At 40.9% G+C, this 17,234-nt stretch overlaps 3 protein-coding genes across 3 annotated transcripts; 1 reads left to right on the top strand and 2 right to left on the bottom strand.

Annotated features, from left to right (window-relative positions):
* Window positions 1-7,857: 7,857 nt before the first annotated feature.
* LOC106347449 (signal recognition particle 9 kDa protein) lies at window positions 7,858-9,186 on the bottom strand. The gene is made up of 4 exons (XM_013786977.3): window positions 9,000-9,186; window positions 8,750-8,818; window positions 8,262-8,355; window positions 7,858-8,127 (listed from the first exon to the last, which is right to left on the bottom strand). The coding sequence occupies exons 1-4, from the start codon at window positions 9,069-9,071 to the stop codon at window positions 8,051-8,053; spliced, it is 312 nt and encodes a 103-aa protein (XP_013642431.2). The 5' UTR covers window positions 9,072-9,186; the 3' UTR covers window positions 7,858-8,050.
* A 131-nt stretch (window positions 9,187-9,317) lies between these two features.
* Window positions 9,318-11,403, top strand: LOC106347442 (30S ribosomal protein S9, mitochondrial). The gene is made up of 4 exons (XM_013786971.3): window positions 9,318-9,920; window positions 10,234-10,674; window positions 10,784-10,864; window positions 11,042-11,403. The coding sequence occupies exons 1-4, from the start codon at window positions 9,374-9,376 to the stop codon at window positions 11,131-11,133; spliced, it is 1,161 nt and encodes a 386-aa protein (XP_013642425.2). The 5' UTR covers window positions 9,318-9,373; the 3' UTR covers window positions 11,134-11,403.
* Window positions 11,404-11,821: 418 nt separating this feature from the next.
* Window positions 11,822-13,080, bottom strand: LOC106347446 (mitogen-activated protein kinase kinase kinase 17-like). The gene has a single exon (XM_048782601.1). It carries the CDS (start codon window positions 12,902-12,904, stop codon window positions 11,918-11,920), a length of 987 nt encoding a protein of 328 aa, XP_048638558.1. The 5' UTR covers window positions 12,905-13,080; the 3' UTR covers window positions 11,822-11,917.
* Window positions 13,081-17,234: the final 4,154 nt, after the last annotated feature.

Here is a 17,234-nt window from a genome sequence, read left to right on the forward strand (position 1 = left end):
ATACTCTGCTTCGTTGTTTGAAGCGGCGAAGCCAAAGCTGAACGACTGTCTGATCAGTTCTCCTGTCGGAGATTGCAGCTGCACTCCTGCTCCTGATCCTTTGTTTGTCGACGACCCGTCGACGTGGAGTATCCAATTTTGACTCGGGAGGATTAGATCTTGCTCGAGCTCTGGTGCGAGCTCGATGAGAAAGTCTGCGGGGACTTGAGAATTTGCAGCTGTTCGATTCTTGAAGACAATGTCGTGCTCGCTGAGTTCGATAGCCCACTTCGATAATCGTCCGGATTGATTTGTATTCTGCATTACCGTTCGCAATGGTTGATTTGGCAATACTTCGATTGTGTGCGACTGAAAGTAGGGACGCAGTTTTCTTGCCGATGTTACAACGGCAAGATCCATCTTCTCATGGGTGGGATATCGAGTCTCTGGATCAGTCATGCGCTTGCTCTTGTAGAAGATAGGCTTCTGTTCTCCTCGATCCTCTCGGATGAGGACGCTGCTGACCGCGGTTGAGGATACGGCGATATAGAGTGAGAGTGTGTCGCCAGTTTCGGGTTTGGACAATACGGGAGGAGTTGTAAGATACTCCTTGAGTTGTTTGAACGCCTCTTCGCAATTCTCGTCCCAGATGAAGCGTTTGTTTCCTCGCAACAACTCGTAGAAAGGAAGGCATTTGTCCGTAGATCTGGAAATGAAACGGTTCAGGGCCGCGATCCTTCCTGTGAGTCGCTGGACTTCTCTGCTGGTTTTTGGGCAGGGAAGATCAAGTATGGCAGAGATCTGTTTAGGATTTGCCTCAATTCCTCGCTGGGTGACGATGTACCCTAAAAACTCTCCTGAGGTGACGCCGAAAGTACACTTGGCTGGGTTGAGTTTCATACCGTATTCGTTCAAAGTCTTGAAGCATTCTTTAAGATGATCCAGATGGTCCGTTGCGCGGAGTGATTTTACCAGCATGTCGCCGATGAAGACTTCCATCGTGTTCCCTAATTTGTCGGCGAACAATCGATTGACGAGTCTTTGATAAGTTGCACCCGCGTTCTTGAGGCTGAACGGCATTACTTTGTAACAGTACGTCCCTCTATCGGTGATGAACGCTGTCTTCTCTTGATCGTCCGGATGCATCATGATCTGATTATAACCAGAAAATGCGTCCATGAAAGTCAGGAATTCATTCCCGGCAGTCGACTCGACGAGTCTGTCGATATGCGGAAGCGGGTAACTGTCTTTTGGGCAAGCTCTGTTCAAATCGGTAAAATCGACGCAAATGCGCCACTTTCCGTTCTTTTTCTTTATGACGACCGGGTTAGCTAGCCACTCGGGGTATCTCACCTCGGTGATTGAGCCAGCTGCGAGGAGTCGCTCAACTTCTTCGTTGACAGCTTTGCTTCGGTCGTGACCGAGCTTTCGTCTCTTCTGGCGAATGGGTTTGATGGTTGGATCGACATTCAACTCGTGGGATGTGATGGCGGGGTTTATTCCTTTCATATCCGATGTCGCCCAAGCAAACGTTGAGACGTTCTCCTTGAGGAAGTCGATGATTGCGCGTAGCATCTCTTCGCTGAGGAAGGCTCCGACTCGGACTACTTTGCTCTTATCAGAGTCGTCGATGGTGACTTCTAAAATCTCGTCTTTCTGCGGTTGAATTTGCTTCGCTATCGCATTGATGCGAGGAGTTGATTGTTGCATCTTCACCGTTGCGATGAGTAGTTCGCGAGCAGCTTGCTGATCTCCGCGAAGCGTCTGCACTTCTCCGTTTGGTCCAGGAAATTTCACGCATTGATGATATGTCGAGGATACTGCCTTAACAGAATGTAACCAGGGGGTTCCGAGGATCGCGTTGTAAGGAGCTTTCGTTCGGATGACTGAGAATTTAACTGTGTGTATCACTCCGCAAGCGTAGACGGGGAGTTTGATCGTACCAATCATTGTCTCAGAAGCACCGTTGAATCCTGTGAGGGAGCGAGATGATGGTTTCATGTCACGCAGGTCGACTCCCATCTTATCGAGCGTATCTCGAAAGATTAAATCGACTGAACTGCCTGTATCGATCAACACTTTAGCGACGTCACACTTCGCAATTCCTACCTCGACTAGCAGTGGGTCGTTGTGAGGTAAATGGACGCCGATGGCATCGTCTGGTGAGAAAGTGATTGAGGAATCATTCTTAGGTTTCGATGGCCATTTCTTTGAGGTTACTGCCTGTCGTCGATGGTCCTTTACTGACCGGACGGAATCGCCGCAAGGAGGTGAGCCACCCATAATTACGTTTAGGAAGTTAGACTCGACGACTCGTTTATTTCTCAGTCGAGTCCTCAAGTCGCTAGGCGAGTCTTCGATGACGGGCGAATTTTTGACGTTGGGCGAGTCCTCGACAACGGGTGAGTCCTCGACAACGGGTGAGTCCTCGACAACAGATATGTGTCCATCCTCATTCTTGGACCTCGCCTCCTCGATTCTTCTTCGTAAGTCTGAATGTTTTGGTCGGTTGAGCTTGATCCTGAGGTCTTCCGACTTTGAGTTGAGCTTCTCACGAAGATCAATGACTCGTGGTCTGAGACGAGATCGAACACTCGAGTCCTCGATTTTCCTAGCCTTGGATTTTTCGATGATTGCGCGGAGATCTCCGTGTGAGTCGTATGTACGATCAGATGTCTGCGACTTACGCCTGAGCTTGTTTCTTAAGTCGTTTGACCCTTCCGATCCTATGCTCTCGTTAGTTCGTTTGCTTGAATACTCGCGTGAGTCGTGGACTTGTTTATCCTCTTCTTCATCTGAGGACGAACTGGGTCGCGCGAGGATGACTTGTACACGTCGACGATTACGCGGTTGCTCCTCGTCGACTTGTGCATCGCCGTCATCTTCGTCGTGCTCTTCTGGCTTGTCATCCTTGGTATGCTTCGGCCGAGTTCCAGACTTATCCTGATTCTTGTGAGTTTTCTTTTCTTTGTTTTTGCTCCAGCTCTTGGCGCCGTTTGGCCTAGGCTTGGGGAGTTCGACGTTCGACGTTCCCTTTTCGTACGACGAGAAGAGGGCGTCTAACTAATGTCTGCAGTTCCTTGTATCGTGCGCCTTAGACTTGTGGAAGCTACACCACATGTTTGGCTCTGCAGGTCCAAGACTCAACACCGGAGGTGTCGAAGAGGTTTGCGGCTTTTCGTCGTTTTCCCAGACATTCCAACCTTTTTCGCGTACAATGACAGTGGGCTGTGGGGACGCGTTTTTGTCTTCAACCACGTAAATGAAACTTTTCGGCTGGTTAGGTTTACTGCCTGAGGCGTGCTGACGGGGTTCCTGGCGTGCCTCGGGAGCTTTGGGGACAGTTGCCGGTTTGGTTGCGTGTTTAGTTTCTTAAGTATCGCTGCTGTATCTTCTTCCATTCGGATGAAGTTGTTCGACCTGGCGATTGCGTCCTGGAGCGACGTGGTTGGATTTCTGTACAGGTCCTCGCGAAACAAGGACTTGAAGTAGAGAGTATTCATCAGTGCGTCGACGGCAACGCTGTTGGGGACTTGGACTTTCGAAGCGACTGCTTTGAATTTTTCCATGAAGTCGCGGAGGCTTTGGCTCGATCCTTGAGACAGATTCCATAAATCGGACAGAGTTGCTCCTTGTCTTGTAAATATGATGTAGTGTTTGAGGAACGCAGTCGTCAGATCGTGGAAATCGTTGATGGAGTCGCGCTCCAATCCAGTGAACCATCCGAGAGCTGGTCCTTGAAGACTTTCCACGAAGATACGATAGTAGCCAGCGTCTCTTTCTTCCTCAGAGAAGTTGGTTCGACCCATCGTGATGTTGAAAGCAGTGATGTGGTCGGTTGGGTCCGCCTTTCCGGCGTAAGTCGGAAGGCGAATTTTCTCGGTCGGCCGGTAACGTACGTCGGTGATCTTCCGGGAAAATGGGGTTTTTAAAGTTTCGGCGAGGACACGTTCGATCAGCGGCGCTGACGTAGGTCCTTCGAGCATCCGGTCTTTCATGTCCAGGACTGATTGCTTAAGCTTAGCGAGTTCCCGGACGGTAACGAGGTCGACGCCGCCGGGAGTTTGGACCTGTACGGCACTCGTATTCGCGGGGTTTCCGGCACTGGCTGTTCGGTAAGTGTCGAACAGTTGCTTTCGGACCGTCGTAGCCGGATCTCCTGAGCCTCCGGCCAACGGAGCTAGAATGGCGGCGATGGCGGCGAGTTGCTCGGGCGTCGCCTTTTGGGCGGCGTCTTGCTGCGCCATCCTCTCGAGTATGGTTTCTGCAAAGGCCGCTGCTGTTGGAGCGTCTTCGGTCACAGGCGACTCGTCGTCGGACGGCGAGTCGGGTCGAGTCATGATCTTTTGCTGACGCTACTCTGTCTGCCCCACGGTGGGCGCCAACTGTTTAAACTGAGACTGTTAATAAACTAGTAAAGAGAAGAGACGAGTTCTCGTCGGTGGGTCATGACAAAGACGTGTTTTATTAGATCAGTGAGTCGAAACCGAGTTACAAAAGGGGAGAGAACAGAGGAAAAAGTCCGGCGAAGACAAGTTCGTCGGACCGTACAAGTCGGCGAGATGTAAGATGTAAAACCCTAATTCTAGCCGAAAGTGAGTGTAGTAATTTGCGGATCCCCTCCTTGTTGCATTGTCTCCTCCTTTTATAGGCGAATGCTCGTTGACCTAATGTGTCTTGTCTCGATGGGCCTCCTCGAGTAATTGAGCCGACTCATCGGGCCGTTGTGTCAGGTCGTTGAGCCGATGATGTTCAGTCAGTCGCCTCATCGACCAAAAGTAGTCTGGAGCCGAGCCGACCACTGGCTTACAAGTCGGCGAGCCGATCTTCTTTGTTGTAATCATATGTCTGGGTAATTGTCTTGCGGGCCTTTTGGGAGGGCTAGGCTCAGTCCCAACATGATCTAATAAAGCCATTTATTTTAGACACTACATAAATAAAACCCGTGAACCACTAGTACAGTCGTAGGTTTCCTATCAAATGGGTATCTTGTCCTGGAACAAAAAATCACATAATCTTGCGTCAACTCAGGATGTGTGAATATGTCACCGTCTTTGTAGAAAACCTCGACGACCCTTGAGAGGTTTAGGAATTGTGTAACGATAGGAAAAGGAGAAGGGAGAGGTCTCTTCATCTTATTATTCTTCAAGACTCTTCCACAAGTTCAGTGCAATGATTTTAATCTCTTTTGTGGCTTTCTCCAGTAAAACACCATATTCATTAATATAACAATCAATGGATGTCCATGCGGGTATAGAGCCATACTTTCGGCCTCATTTGAATACATTGAAAGAGGCCCATCCGTAGGATTCAATTATATTTGAAGATTATTCAGTCTTTTCATAAGTCTAGGGTATCCCCAAATAAAAAAATAAAAAAACAATAAATCTATGTTTCTATGCGCTTTTTTTAATGAGTTTAAAATTAATTGAGTCAAAACCTATAATACATGCATCCTTTTTCCTTTGTGTTTAAAGAATCAAAATTATTAAAAGAAATATTGGTTCTTTCATGAGTCTTGTTGTGTCCCAAAACAAGTGATCAAACCCTCTTCGAGATGGTTCTGTCCTTTTCCTTGAACGGAAAGCAACCTGAGCTGCACTGTTTTGTCCACAATTTTATCAGACAGCACACATCTCTTGGCTGTTCACCATGACGACATGAGTTCCGCTCTCTCCATATAGCGTGCACTTCTGCTTGGAATGTATACCGAAGAAGAACAATTTTTGTAGGGGTAACTCTTGGAATGTATCCCGAAGAAGAACAATTTTTCTGATTCAAAGCTCACTTGCTGAAAACCGCGACCACTCACCTCTTCCATAGCCCAAAGGAGGCTCTCTACTTCCGCATGAATAGGAGACTTAGCTTGACCTCGTTTCCTCGTCCCGGTGATGACATTTGTATCCCCATCTAGTAGGATGAAACCCAGACCGGCTCCATTATCCGATTCTGACCATGAAGCATCCACTTGACACTTCCAGCCGTGTGTTGGAACATGTGGCTCTGTTGTCGGGTTTCGTACTTCTTCATGTCCCCGAAGTTCATTGTGCTATCCATCAGCTGCGCCATCTTCCGTGCTTCAACCTCTTGAAAAGCCAGCTGGAATAGGCACTCGTGTCTTTATTATTGAAGCATTTGTCGTTGCGGTTCCATATGTACCATACCAACCTTGGGAGGATCGATGCAGTGCTGAAAATAGGCGTTCGTGTCTCTAGCCCACCTGAGGAGAGTGTCAAGGTTATCATAGATAAAAGAACTCGGGAAAATAACCGGAGATGATGGAATAGCTGACAAAGTCCAATATTGGACAGCCGGTGGACACTCGAAGATAATATATGGTAGATGGTTTCTCATTCTGCTCCACATCATTGACAGACAGGATCAGAACCACAGTGGCGCTCAGTCAGTGTACTCGCAGCTGCTACATATTCTGATAATGCTTACCAGAGGAAGTGCTTCATCTTTCTCGGTGCTTTTAACTTCCACACTTCAGTCTTTGAAGCATTTGTACTTGGTTCCTTCACCTCCACAGGCTGCCTTGTGCGTCTTTGTTCCACTGCAATCGCATACCCAGACTTCACAGTATAGAGGCAAGAGACAAGATAAGGAGTATATGTCCTCAGCAGCTATAACCTCGATAATGAAGGCAACATTCCACTCTTTCCTGTCAAAGTCAATCATGTGATGTACTTTAAGATCATTCTTGATTATTGTAGACTTTGGTTGAGCAAGCCTAGCAGGGACGGTTTATCCACATATCTTTCCAGACCTTTGTATCTGCCTCCGTTCCTATCGTTCTTGTTATCCCCTTGTAGAGAATTTGTTTGGCTGCCATAAGGCTGTTCCATCCATAAGATGGGTTACTGACCATGATTCTTAGGTGTGGGCACTTTACCTGATATCTGAAGCCAACCTGAACCCGAACCGAAATCCGAACCGAAGTAGCAAAATAACCAAATGAGTATTAAATTAGAAGAGATTGGATATCCGAACCCGAATGAGTAATATCCGAACCCGAATGGATATTTGAACATAACCGAACACATGTATACTTAACCTTATTTTTCTAATTTACTTCTCTCATTAAAAAATATATTATGATGCCATATATACTTTGAGATCATATAATATACATATAATTACAAGCAAAATGATTTGCTACTCAATTAAATGCATGTCAAATTTTTTGTTTCATGCATTAACAAAAATTACATCCAAAATTTAAAAATGATAACTAAATTAGTGTTTTTTTATTTTTAAAATATCATCTCTGAATCTATTAATCATTCAATATATTAAAAAAACAGTTTAGTGAGAGCTATATTTTTCTAATACAAGAAACTTAAGAAATGAAGAATTTCATTTTTTTTCTTCAAAATCTAAATATCTGAAACCTGACCCGAAATAACTGAACTCAAACTAAAAATACCCGAATCCGACCCAAAGTACAAAAATACCCGAACGGGTTCTATACTCCTATACTGAAATATCCAAAAATCAGAAATACTTGATCTGAACCCGAACAGGTATCCGAACGCCCACTCCTAATGATTCTAACTGCTCTCGCATACATACATTTATAACCAGCATCATATATCAATAACAGGAACTCCAGGTTTCAAGTCCCGGACGACAGAAGAAAAGTTACAAGGAATCTTGAACATGGTACAAGTAAATCTGGTCATGAATGGATCTTCATAGGACGGCTCAGATGATACAGTTGAACGTAATTTTTTTCATAAATGTAATGTCCTAATAAATCAGCCTTATAAAAAAATATCACCAAATGAACGTATTGACTGGTTTTTTTCTAAAAGGCCAGTCCTAACAAAACTACAAATAATGACATGGGGGAGATCGTATTGCATATTGTTTCCATACTCTTTGAACACTTAAAAATAAATTATTTCAATGTAAATAACTTGGATACGAACGATCATAACAAAAAGAGAGCAAACGCAAACGTAATTACTAAAAATCCATCTCAACATATTTAACAAAAAAAATGGATCAAAATCTTGATACCAAATATGAGGAAAAGAAACATAGAAAAAAAACAGATTGACGAGACTTATTGCTTCCTTCCTCTTCCTTTCTTGGTTGGCTGCGTCTCCATCGGTTCTTTGCCGGTGACCTCAGAGAGATCAACTGCATCATACAACAGCCAACACATAATAAACTAAAAAAGTAAGCTACAAAGCCAATGCTACAAACACAACACAAAAGGAGATTTCCTTTTCAAAAGGTAAGTGACATTAAACCATGAATGTCATTCTTCTTACCATCAGGTCCTCTGGCCATGAGTGTGAAAAATATGTTATTCAGTTTCTCCATCTTCTTGGCTTCTTGTGCTTGGTCTGTCTTGAACTTGAGACACTAATTTAAAGAAAAAAGAAGTATTAAATAAATAAATAAATCATATGCTTCACATAAAACAGGATGAAACAAGAAAGCAACAAGGGGGAGGAGCTAATTAAGCACAGAGAAGTTGAAGCAAACTATAAGTAGTAACACAAGGATGTCTAAAGGTATATAGCAGCACTTTGACTAATAAACAGAAACATGTTTCAATATCCACCAACAAGAACAAGTGTAGATGAATAGTGAAATATATCTGCTTATATAACTCATCGCCGGCAAAAGACAAAAGAAATGTATTAAATAGCATATGTTATGAGCAATCACATTCCCCAAGCTAATCAGCATAGAAAACTCATCATCCGGAGCCAACACAAAAAAAAAAAAGACAGAGAAGAAGACACATACATACCTCTTTGTTATCAGTAACCTTAAGAACCAACTTGCCATCGCAGTGTCTATACTTGACGACATACCGAGTCTGCATTGAATCGAATTCATCATAATAAACAAAAAAACATCTATCGAATCGCCACCAAACAAGAGGCAACTCAAAATCAGCTATCGAATACCAAATACGACAAAAAAATCTACGGATTGTAATCTAAACTAGCACAAAACAAACCCAGGAAACAGTGACGAACGAAATCGAGAGAACGTACAGATTCGGGATCAGCTCGGAAAAGCTGAACAGATCGATCTACGAATTCGTCCCACGAAACTATGTAAACCATCTCGATTCACCTGAACGAACGGACTAAGGGCGGCGATTTCAATTCTATGCAAATCTCACACAAAAACCTCGACGGAGCCGAAGCCGAAGCAGAGAGAGAAATATATATATATATATGTATGGAGAAAAAAAAGAGGAATATATACAAAAAAATAAATTTTGACTGCTATACAAACCGGAATAAACCTGATTAAACCGGACTGGTTAGTTAGTGTTAAGAATTTTTAAAGCAAAGTAAAACCCTAACCGTTCTTCTTCTGCAATTCCCTTTGTTTCCCCCAAAGTCTCTCTGCTTCATTCATCATGCTCTCTCGTTTATTCCAGAGATCTTCGAATCTCCGTCTCGCAACCCTAGTTTCTTCCAAATCCAACTCTCAGATCTTCTCCTCCTTTATCCGTCCGCTTTCCACCAACAGTACCGGCGGCGGCGGAAATGACAACGGGAATGAGGGTAATCGAAATGACGCACCGTGGAGTTTTTCTGGAGTAAACGATGGCAAGTCCGATCCTTTCTCTTCTTCTGGATTCGGGTCACCTGGTGGGGATGGCCAATGGCCTAGGGAGGAGCCTAAGCGATGGAATATGAAGGAGGAAGGAGATGAGAAAGGCGTGTTCGGTGGTAACGAAGGTGAGGTGTCGAATGGCTTTGGGGATGTGAAATCCAGTGGATGGGATGTGTCCTCTAAGCCATGGGATTTGAAGGAGGAGGAGGAAGATGATAAGGTCGTGTTTGATACCAGTGGCGAGATGCCTGTTAGCTTTGATGACAGCTTGGTGAATGAAGAAGAAGAGCGTGCCAAGAAGCAAGTGTTTGAAAGGGAAGAGAAAGAGCTCACTGAGGTTATCAAAGGTCAAAGTCCTCAACTTTCTTAGCTGCTTCTTAAAAAAAAGTGTCCAGATTTGGAATCAGGGTCAAATGGGTAGCTAGTAGTGATGTGAATCTGATCGGATGACTTGGATTTGGATTTGATGATTATTCGAGGCAGTAGCAAGGTTGTGTTATTCATGATTGTTGTATGGACGATATGTTTAAGAGGCATGAGCATTTAGTTAGAAAGAGTTCTCCTTTAGTTAATACTGTGGTGCTTAATGCTTAACAATGCTCAGTCTAGTGAATTGAGTTTTTCGGCTTTACTGATTTGGAACTTACTCTATTGTTGCAGGTCCTGATCGAGCATTTGGAGACCTGATTGCAAAGTCCGGTATCACAGACGAAATGCTAGATAGTTTGATAGCCTTGAAGGATTTCCAAGGGGTCCAAGGGTTGCCTCCTCTGACTGAGATTGAAAACCTGCGACGTGAGAAGAGTTCTAAGAAGTCGTCAAGAGCTGAGATAGAACTCCAGATGCAAGAGGAGATTGCTAAAGCAAGGGTGAGGCAAGTGGATGAAGCTGGGAGAGCCTATGGAACCGGGAGAAGAAAATGCAGCATTGCCCGTGTTTGGATTGTTCCTGGCAAAGGAAAGTTCCTTGTTAACGACAAAGAGTTCGATGTCTATTTCCCTATGCTTGATCATCGTGCCGCTCTTCTCCGCCCGCTTGCTGAAACCAAAACCTTAGGCAGTTGGGATATTAACTGCACTGTTACTGGCGGTGGAACTACAGGTAATAATACCCTCTCAACGATCACCTCTTCGGTTATAGTCACTCGTTGCTCAAATTAATAAGCTTATATAACCGTGGTCAACTGTGTTCTCAACTGTTTGGTTCAAAGGTCAAGTTGGAGCTATTCAGTTGGGTATCAGTAGGGCATTGCAAAACTGGGAACCAGATATGCGGACAGCACTTCGAGCTGGTAAGCAAGATACTAAACGCATTCTAAAATCTGCGTATAATGTTCTTCACCAGAGATACATCATGTTGTCTTATCGATGACTCAGATGTTTCTATTTGATAGGCAGTATTGTTCGGGTTAGATTGATTGTTCTTGATGTTCACCATCTTATTTCTAATCTTGGATACATGTTTGCAGCTGGTTTTTTGACAAGAGACTCTCGAGTTGTGGAAAGGAAGAAACCTGGAAAAGCTAAGGCAAGAAAGAGTTTCCAATGGGTCAAGCGTTAAATCCATACGATATCTTTCTCTTCCGTCTCTGTGTTTCTTCATTTTCATTGGTTCATCTACTTATACCGGGTTTGGAAGAATCACCGCAAAATAATTTGTTGTTTCTTAGTCTTTCTTGCACCAACACATTCCTCTACTACGGCTCTCGAGTCTAGGAAACTTTAGTTGCGTTTGGTCTGTGAGTCAGGACACATAGTTTGTATGTTTTTGTTCCTGTTTCTTCAAAAGGTGCATTGATAATGATCAACATATATGAATCTGATAGAATCATGGTAAGGAGTGTCTAATTCTCATAATTAAAGAAGAATTTATTTCATTTGGTTTATATATTTTCAATATAGATTAAAACTAAACTGGATACAAATTGGATAAACTCTCTACCACACATTCCAAATTTGACAAACATTGACCAATGAGTTTTCGTAAAGACTTTCCATAAAACATGGTTCTCATGTTCGTTTGCCTCTTTGTACTGGTTTCTTCAGACACAGAATTGGATCTCTTTCATAACAGTCATTCATTATAGAGAGTTGGTTCTGGAATTGTATACTAATAATGAAAAAACAACAAAACTCAAAGTGGTACAAAAATAGCAATTAGAAGACTTCACTGATCTACAAAATATCATCTGAAACTATATATACTAATAAAGTGATACAAGTAGAATTCACAAGGCTTTTTACCAAACGACAAAACATCAGATACGAGAAGAATACAAAATTGTTCCAAACAATTGAAAGAACATTAAAACATCAAATTAGTTTATCTTCTTTATTCGCCTTCCTCATAGCAGAACAAAAGGATGGTTCTTGAGTTCAAGCGTAGACCACCTCTTGTTAACGTCTCTCTCCAAGCATCTGCTCAAGAAATCCAGTGCTTCTTTGGATAACCAAGCCGGTACATGAGGCATGCGATCGCTGTGGCCAATGAGATTGACCCAATCATCAAAGGCAAGATCACCGTATTCTCCCCAAACTGTTGCTCCGGATAACATCTCCAAGACCGTGCATCCAAAGGCCCACACGTCCGCTCCAAAGTCCACAAAGCCATGCCCAATAAGCTCCGGAGACATGTACCTCGTGGTGCCTCTCTTGTGGCCGTATCCGTTACCGTACTCGACCGACCCTTTCTCCATAGCTAATCCAAAATCTCCAATCTTGGTCAAGTACCCGGTAGACCTGAACCGGACAGCGGTAGGGGAGAGTAAGAGGTTGTCGGGTTTGATGTCGCAGTGAACGATGTTTCTGTCGTGGATGTAAGTGAGACCAGACAAGACATCTCTAGCGAACACTTTGGCCTCCGACTCAAGAAGCTCGCCGTGATTATCCTCGATCAAGTCGGCAATGGTTTTGCCAGAGCAATACTCGAGAATCAGATTGTATTGCGTAGAGTAGCCCTCGCGTGCGATCTCGTCGCCGTAGCAACGGACAATGAACGGAGATTGTAAACGGATCATGATCCTGCCTTCGTCCATGAGGCTTGAAGCGTGAGAAATCTCTGCGGTTTTGATGGCTCTGTCACCTGTATGGTGTGTCTTGCTTTTACTGGTACCTAGATAAACCGAACCGTACGCTCCTGTTCCGAGTAAGAGAAGTTTAACCCACGAGGACGAATTGATTCTGCCTCCGTCTAGGGTTACGTTGTCGGCGGAAGGTTTCTTCGGAAGGGCGGTCTCGAAAGATGCTTTGGTTATCTCTTTGACAGAGATACTAGTATGCTTCTTCTTCATCAAGTTGGGCTTTCTAACGACCCTCAGAGTAATCTTAGCCATATTCTTCTATGGAAAAGGTTTCGTACGTAGATGGAGAACTAGCAACTTCGTGCTTGTGGAGAATGGAATGTGATGAAAACAGAAAGAGCTAGGGTGTGAGTTGGGTGGGACTCAAGTTACCTTTTTTATGCTCTTCTCTATTTCCTTTTTCTTTTTTCTTTTCCTTTTTTTCTGTCACTGCTTCTCTATTTCCTTTTTTTGATTAGGGTTAAACCCGAACTACGTACTAGACGTGTAATTTCACTTGGACGACGTAATTTTTATTAGAATTATCTTAGAAAATTTCTCAAAAACTAATTAAGTCTTTATTATAGTCCAATTTCTCATCTTTAACTATCTGAGTTCTCACCAAAACAATTGTTAGATTCAATAAATGATTAAATTTTTGTTTGGTTTTAGGATCAGTACTGAATTTGTGGTTTTATAAATTGTATTCTGTTTTCTCGTCTATTTTGCTTTTCATTATATAGTTATTAGAAAATCATTATGGATTTATTTTAATATATCTTACAACAACGGTGGTAAAAAAAAAAAGCAATTGTACGATGGACGATATAATGATCATGAGGAATACGCATGAGAATCATGTTATTTTTTTTTTGTTAAAGGAAAATCATGTTAATACTTATTACCTTTGTTTCGTGTGGCAAAGCGAATTCCAAACGAAAAAAAAAATCAAAAATATAATAACATTCTACAACATTTATTTATTTTGTATGGTTTTCCCGGTTCACTTCTTCGTTGGCTTTCATTGTGTGAACACTGAACAGCATATAATATCAACGGAAACTCAAAGACATTCGTATAAAAAAAACCTTTTAGTTACTGAATGAAATTAGTCAGATAAACTATTAATGTGTTAGACAAAAGTCATTTCTTAGCTCATTATGGATGCTGATCAAGGGGAGTACATAAGCTCTGAGCTCATGCATCACGTGTACTTCTCAGACAGCTTGAAGCTTATAAAAGAAGCAAAGAGAAAAATTATCATTAATATGCACTTACTGATTAAAGTAGGAAGGATGGGTTGTTTTGTTTGACAGAAAAACATTGGGGTTTCTGGGTGAGTCGGTGAATATTGTCCCAGTAGTCCACCAGAGACAGCTACAATTGTTAATATGTTCATGCAAGCGTCCATTTTAGGACTTTTGATGGTTAGAGGGGTTCAAATCATGGTCAATTCAGGAGCTGCACTGGTTAAGTTCAAAGAAGAGATGAATTCGCTGAACTGAATCTTAATCAACTAACATCAATGTGTAATAATATATACACAAGCAAGTGGTCCCCATTTACAATAGTCTTTTTTTAACGTCGAAACACTAATTTGAGAAGGAACTTGGCTAAGTGATATACGTTGAGTATTCACTCATGCAAATACTTGTTTTCCCCTCAGTCCATTTAGGATTCTCCATAGCTAACTTGAGAGACGGAGCTCTGTTCGGGTCCAAACTCTTGCTCAAAGAAACAAACAACTTTTACCGGTCAAGGAAGAGTTAATCCGCTTGAACTTAACTGCCATGTAATGCTACGCAAGCTGACCCAAAGTAGGGTTACCGTGGTTGAAATGGTGATTACTGCCACGGGATTCTAGGTTCTGGAACAGAAAATGACTTCAGCACCGCATAGAAACTTGTGAATTCTGAGATTGTTGGTTCTTATCAGTAGCTCTGAAGAAAAATGACATTCAATATGCTACTACACAAGATAAAAAATCACAGAAAAAAAGAGAGTGGAATTTAAAATGATAATATATAGGAAAATAACTAATAACTTGGAAAGCTTGACGAAGGAACTATAGAGTCTCTCTCAGGCTTTAGAGTACCAATTGTGATGCCTTCAAATAAGCATAGCATTAGGAGCATCTAGTTTGAGAACATATCAAAAACTTACAATGTAAAAGCCCAATCATTTTCTATGCAAATACCTTTTCCAAATATATGTTCCTTGCTCGGTTTACGACCATGTCATTTTTCTTCAGAGCTATGAAATTTGCGGTGCTTTAAGCTGAAAGTCTTACAACTTTATACAACACCTATTATAACGTACATAATTTAAGCTGAGGAGTTCCACCAACCCATCAAGACTAGATTATGATAAATAAACTGAAAATGCTGGGGGAAAGTTAAAAAGGAAATATTGGAAATATGACATACCCATTATTCCTAGTTGTATGCCTACTGTTCCTGTATCCGGTCACATGACTCGACGGTGGCTTAAGCAGATGAAGCTGAACCAAACACATATGAGAAAAAACTGATAATATGAATTCTATTTAAAATGGTGTGCAGCAACAGAAATTGTATACCTGAAAGCAGATATCTAAGGCTCCTTAAGACACCAAAGAGCAAAATGAAGTGCTTATAAAGCGCACAAGCATTTTCGATGAATCTGAGCTATAGTCTAAGACTTAACGATAATACTCATTGAAAAAATATCTACTTATCACCTCGCTCTTGGGGTAAACCATAGTGATTCAGCAAAAGCCAGCAGTGAGAAAGCCACATGATCATCATCTGTAACAAAACAAAAAAATAGTTTCAGATTAAATATGCATGAATCAATTAGATTTAAAGCAAACAAACCTTTGACCAAGAATACGTCCTACTTTTATGCAGTCGATGTAGACAATCTGCGTTGAGATGGGTTTTAGAGTATGATGGGTTTCAGGAGTGAGAGCACCGAAAGGAACAGAGCCATATATAATATGGAGTTTGAAGGTGAGGAGTTGGAAGAGTAGATAAACTCTAGATTTCTTCAAGAATTAAATGGTTCTTTATGAGTGCTAGTGGTGAGCATGTGGATTGGCGGAGATGATAACAACATGGTTTTCTCATGAGAAGGAGGAAAAAAAGATAACGATGATTTGTCATATTGTAGCTACAGTTTAGTAAACTAAAGATCAATATTTAGTTTTTCTTTTTGCAAGAAAATTTGACTTAGATTTTAAAAATGACATGCCAACTCAGCAATGATTGGCCGATTTTATTTGATGATGTGGATAGCTTAGAATTTGAGTATATCTCCCTTTTAGTATTGTTAGATTTTTGCATGTGTTGTGTGAGACTTATTTTATAATTAACAACTCGTTTTTACACATAAATTTCAGTTAATATTTATATTTTATAATCTTAGTGCATAGGTAAATTTTTATCAATTTTCTACTTAGTGCTAGAGAAAACACTCATACATATAACTTTAAACCCAGCGCAACCCGAATTAAGAATTATAATATAGAAAAACTGAAAGTTAAATAAGGTCAATCGAGTCAATAACAACATCATACACTTTCTTATTTAATAATTTAATATTTATTAAACTTAATCTATACTATTAAAACGGAAACATTCTGAAAAAAATCTACTTATACAAGGTTGTTGAACCATTTCATTAGACTAACTTTTTTTGGTCTTCCCTTATATATTTAATCTATACTTACTATTAAAATAAAATCATCCTAAAAATCTACTTACAAAAAGTTTATTGTACCTACTCATTAATATTTTTTGATCCTACCTTTATTTTCTCTAACCATCTAACATTTTTATTAATAGCCATATTAATACATGACACAATAACGGCAATTAAAGCAATATTATCCTCCACATAATCATATTAATATATCTTACTAAATTTAATACCTTGATAAATTCATTTTAAAAAAGATTGCGAACCATATATTGATTTCGATATAAACATTTTAATCCATAACTAGATTTTGATCCGCGCTTAGAAAGCGCGGGTTTATTTTTGAAATTAAATAAATTCTTCTTATATAAGAGATAATGTATAGGTTTGAGTACATTTACCCGAGTGCACTAAATCGTACCAAACTGAGAAAAAAACTCAAAATTAAGCTGAATTTCATAAATAATCGAGCATAGAAAAAATAAAAACCAAAGTAAGGACCAAATGAGTACTTAAAATTTTAAAATACAAATTATATACCTATTAAACATAACTAAACCATTAAAAGTTTATACTATTAATAGAATTATATGTGGTAATGATCACATTTGAATAATCTATCATATATTCATATAGATTTATTGTTAGAGCAATTATATAATAGATTATGAGAAAATAATAAATGAATTCATTTAAATTATGTAAAGTATTTATATAGTTAGAGAAATATAAGTTAAGACCAAATAAATAGTTAAGTCTAATGAAATTAGGGCTGTTCAATATGGTAAAACCGAACCGTACCGAACCGAACCGAACCGAAATAGACAATATGGTTTGGTTTTGGTATATACCATATAAACCGAATGGATATAATTTTATAAAAACCGTAGGATTTGGATATGGTTTGGTATATAACCGATTAAAC

Source organism: Brassica napus, chromosome A6 (genome assembly GCF_020379485.1).
Source record: "Brassica napus cultivar Da-Ae chromosome A6, Da-Ae, whole genome shotgun sequence".
Taxonomy (NCBI): Eukaryota; Viridiplantae; Streptophyta; class Magnoliopsida; order Brassicales; family Brassicaceae; genus Brassica; species Brassica napus.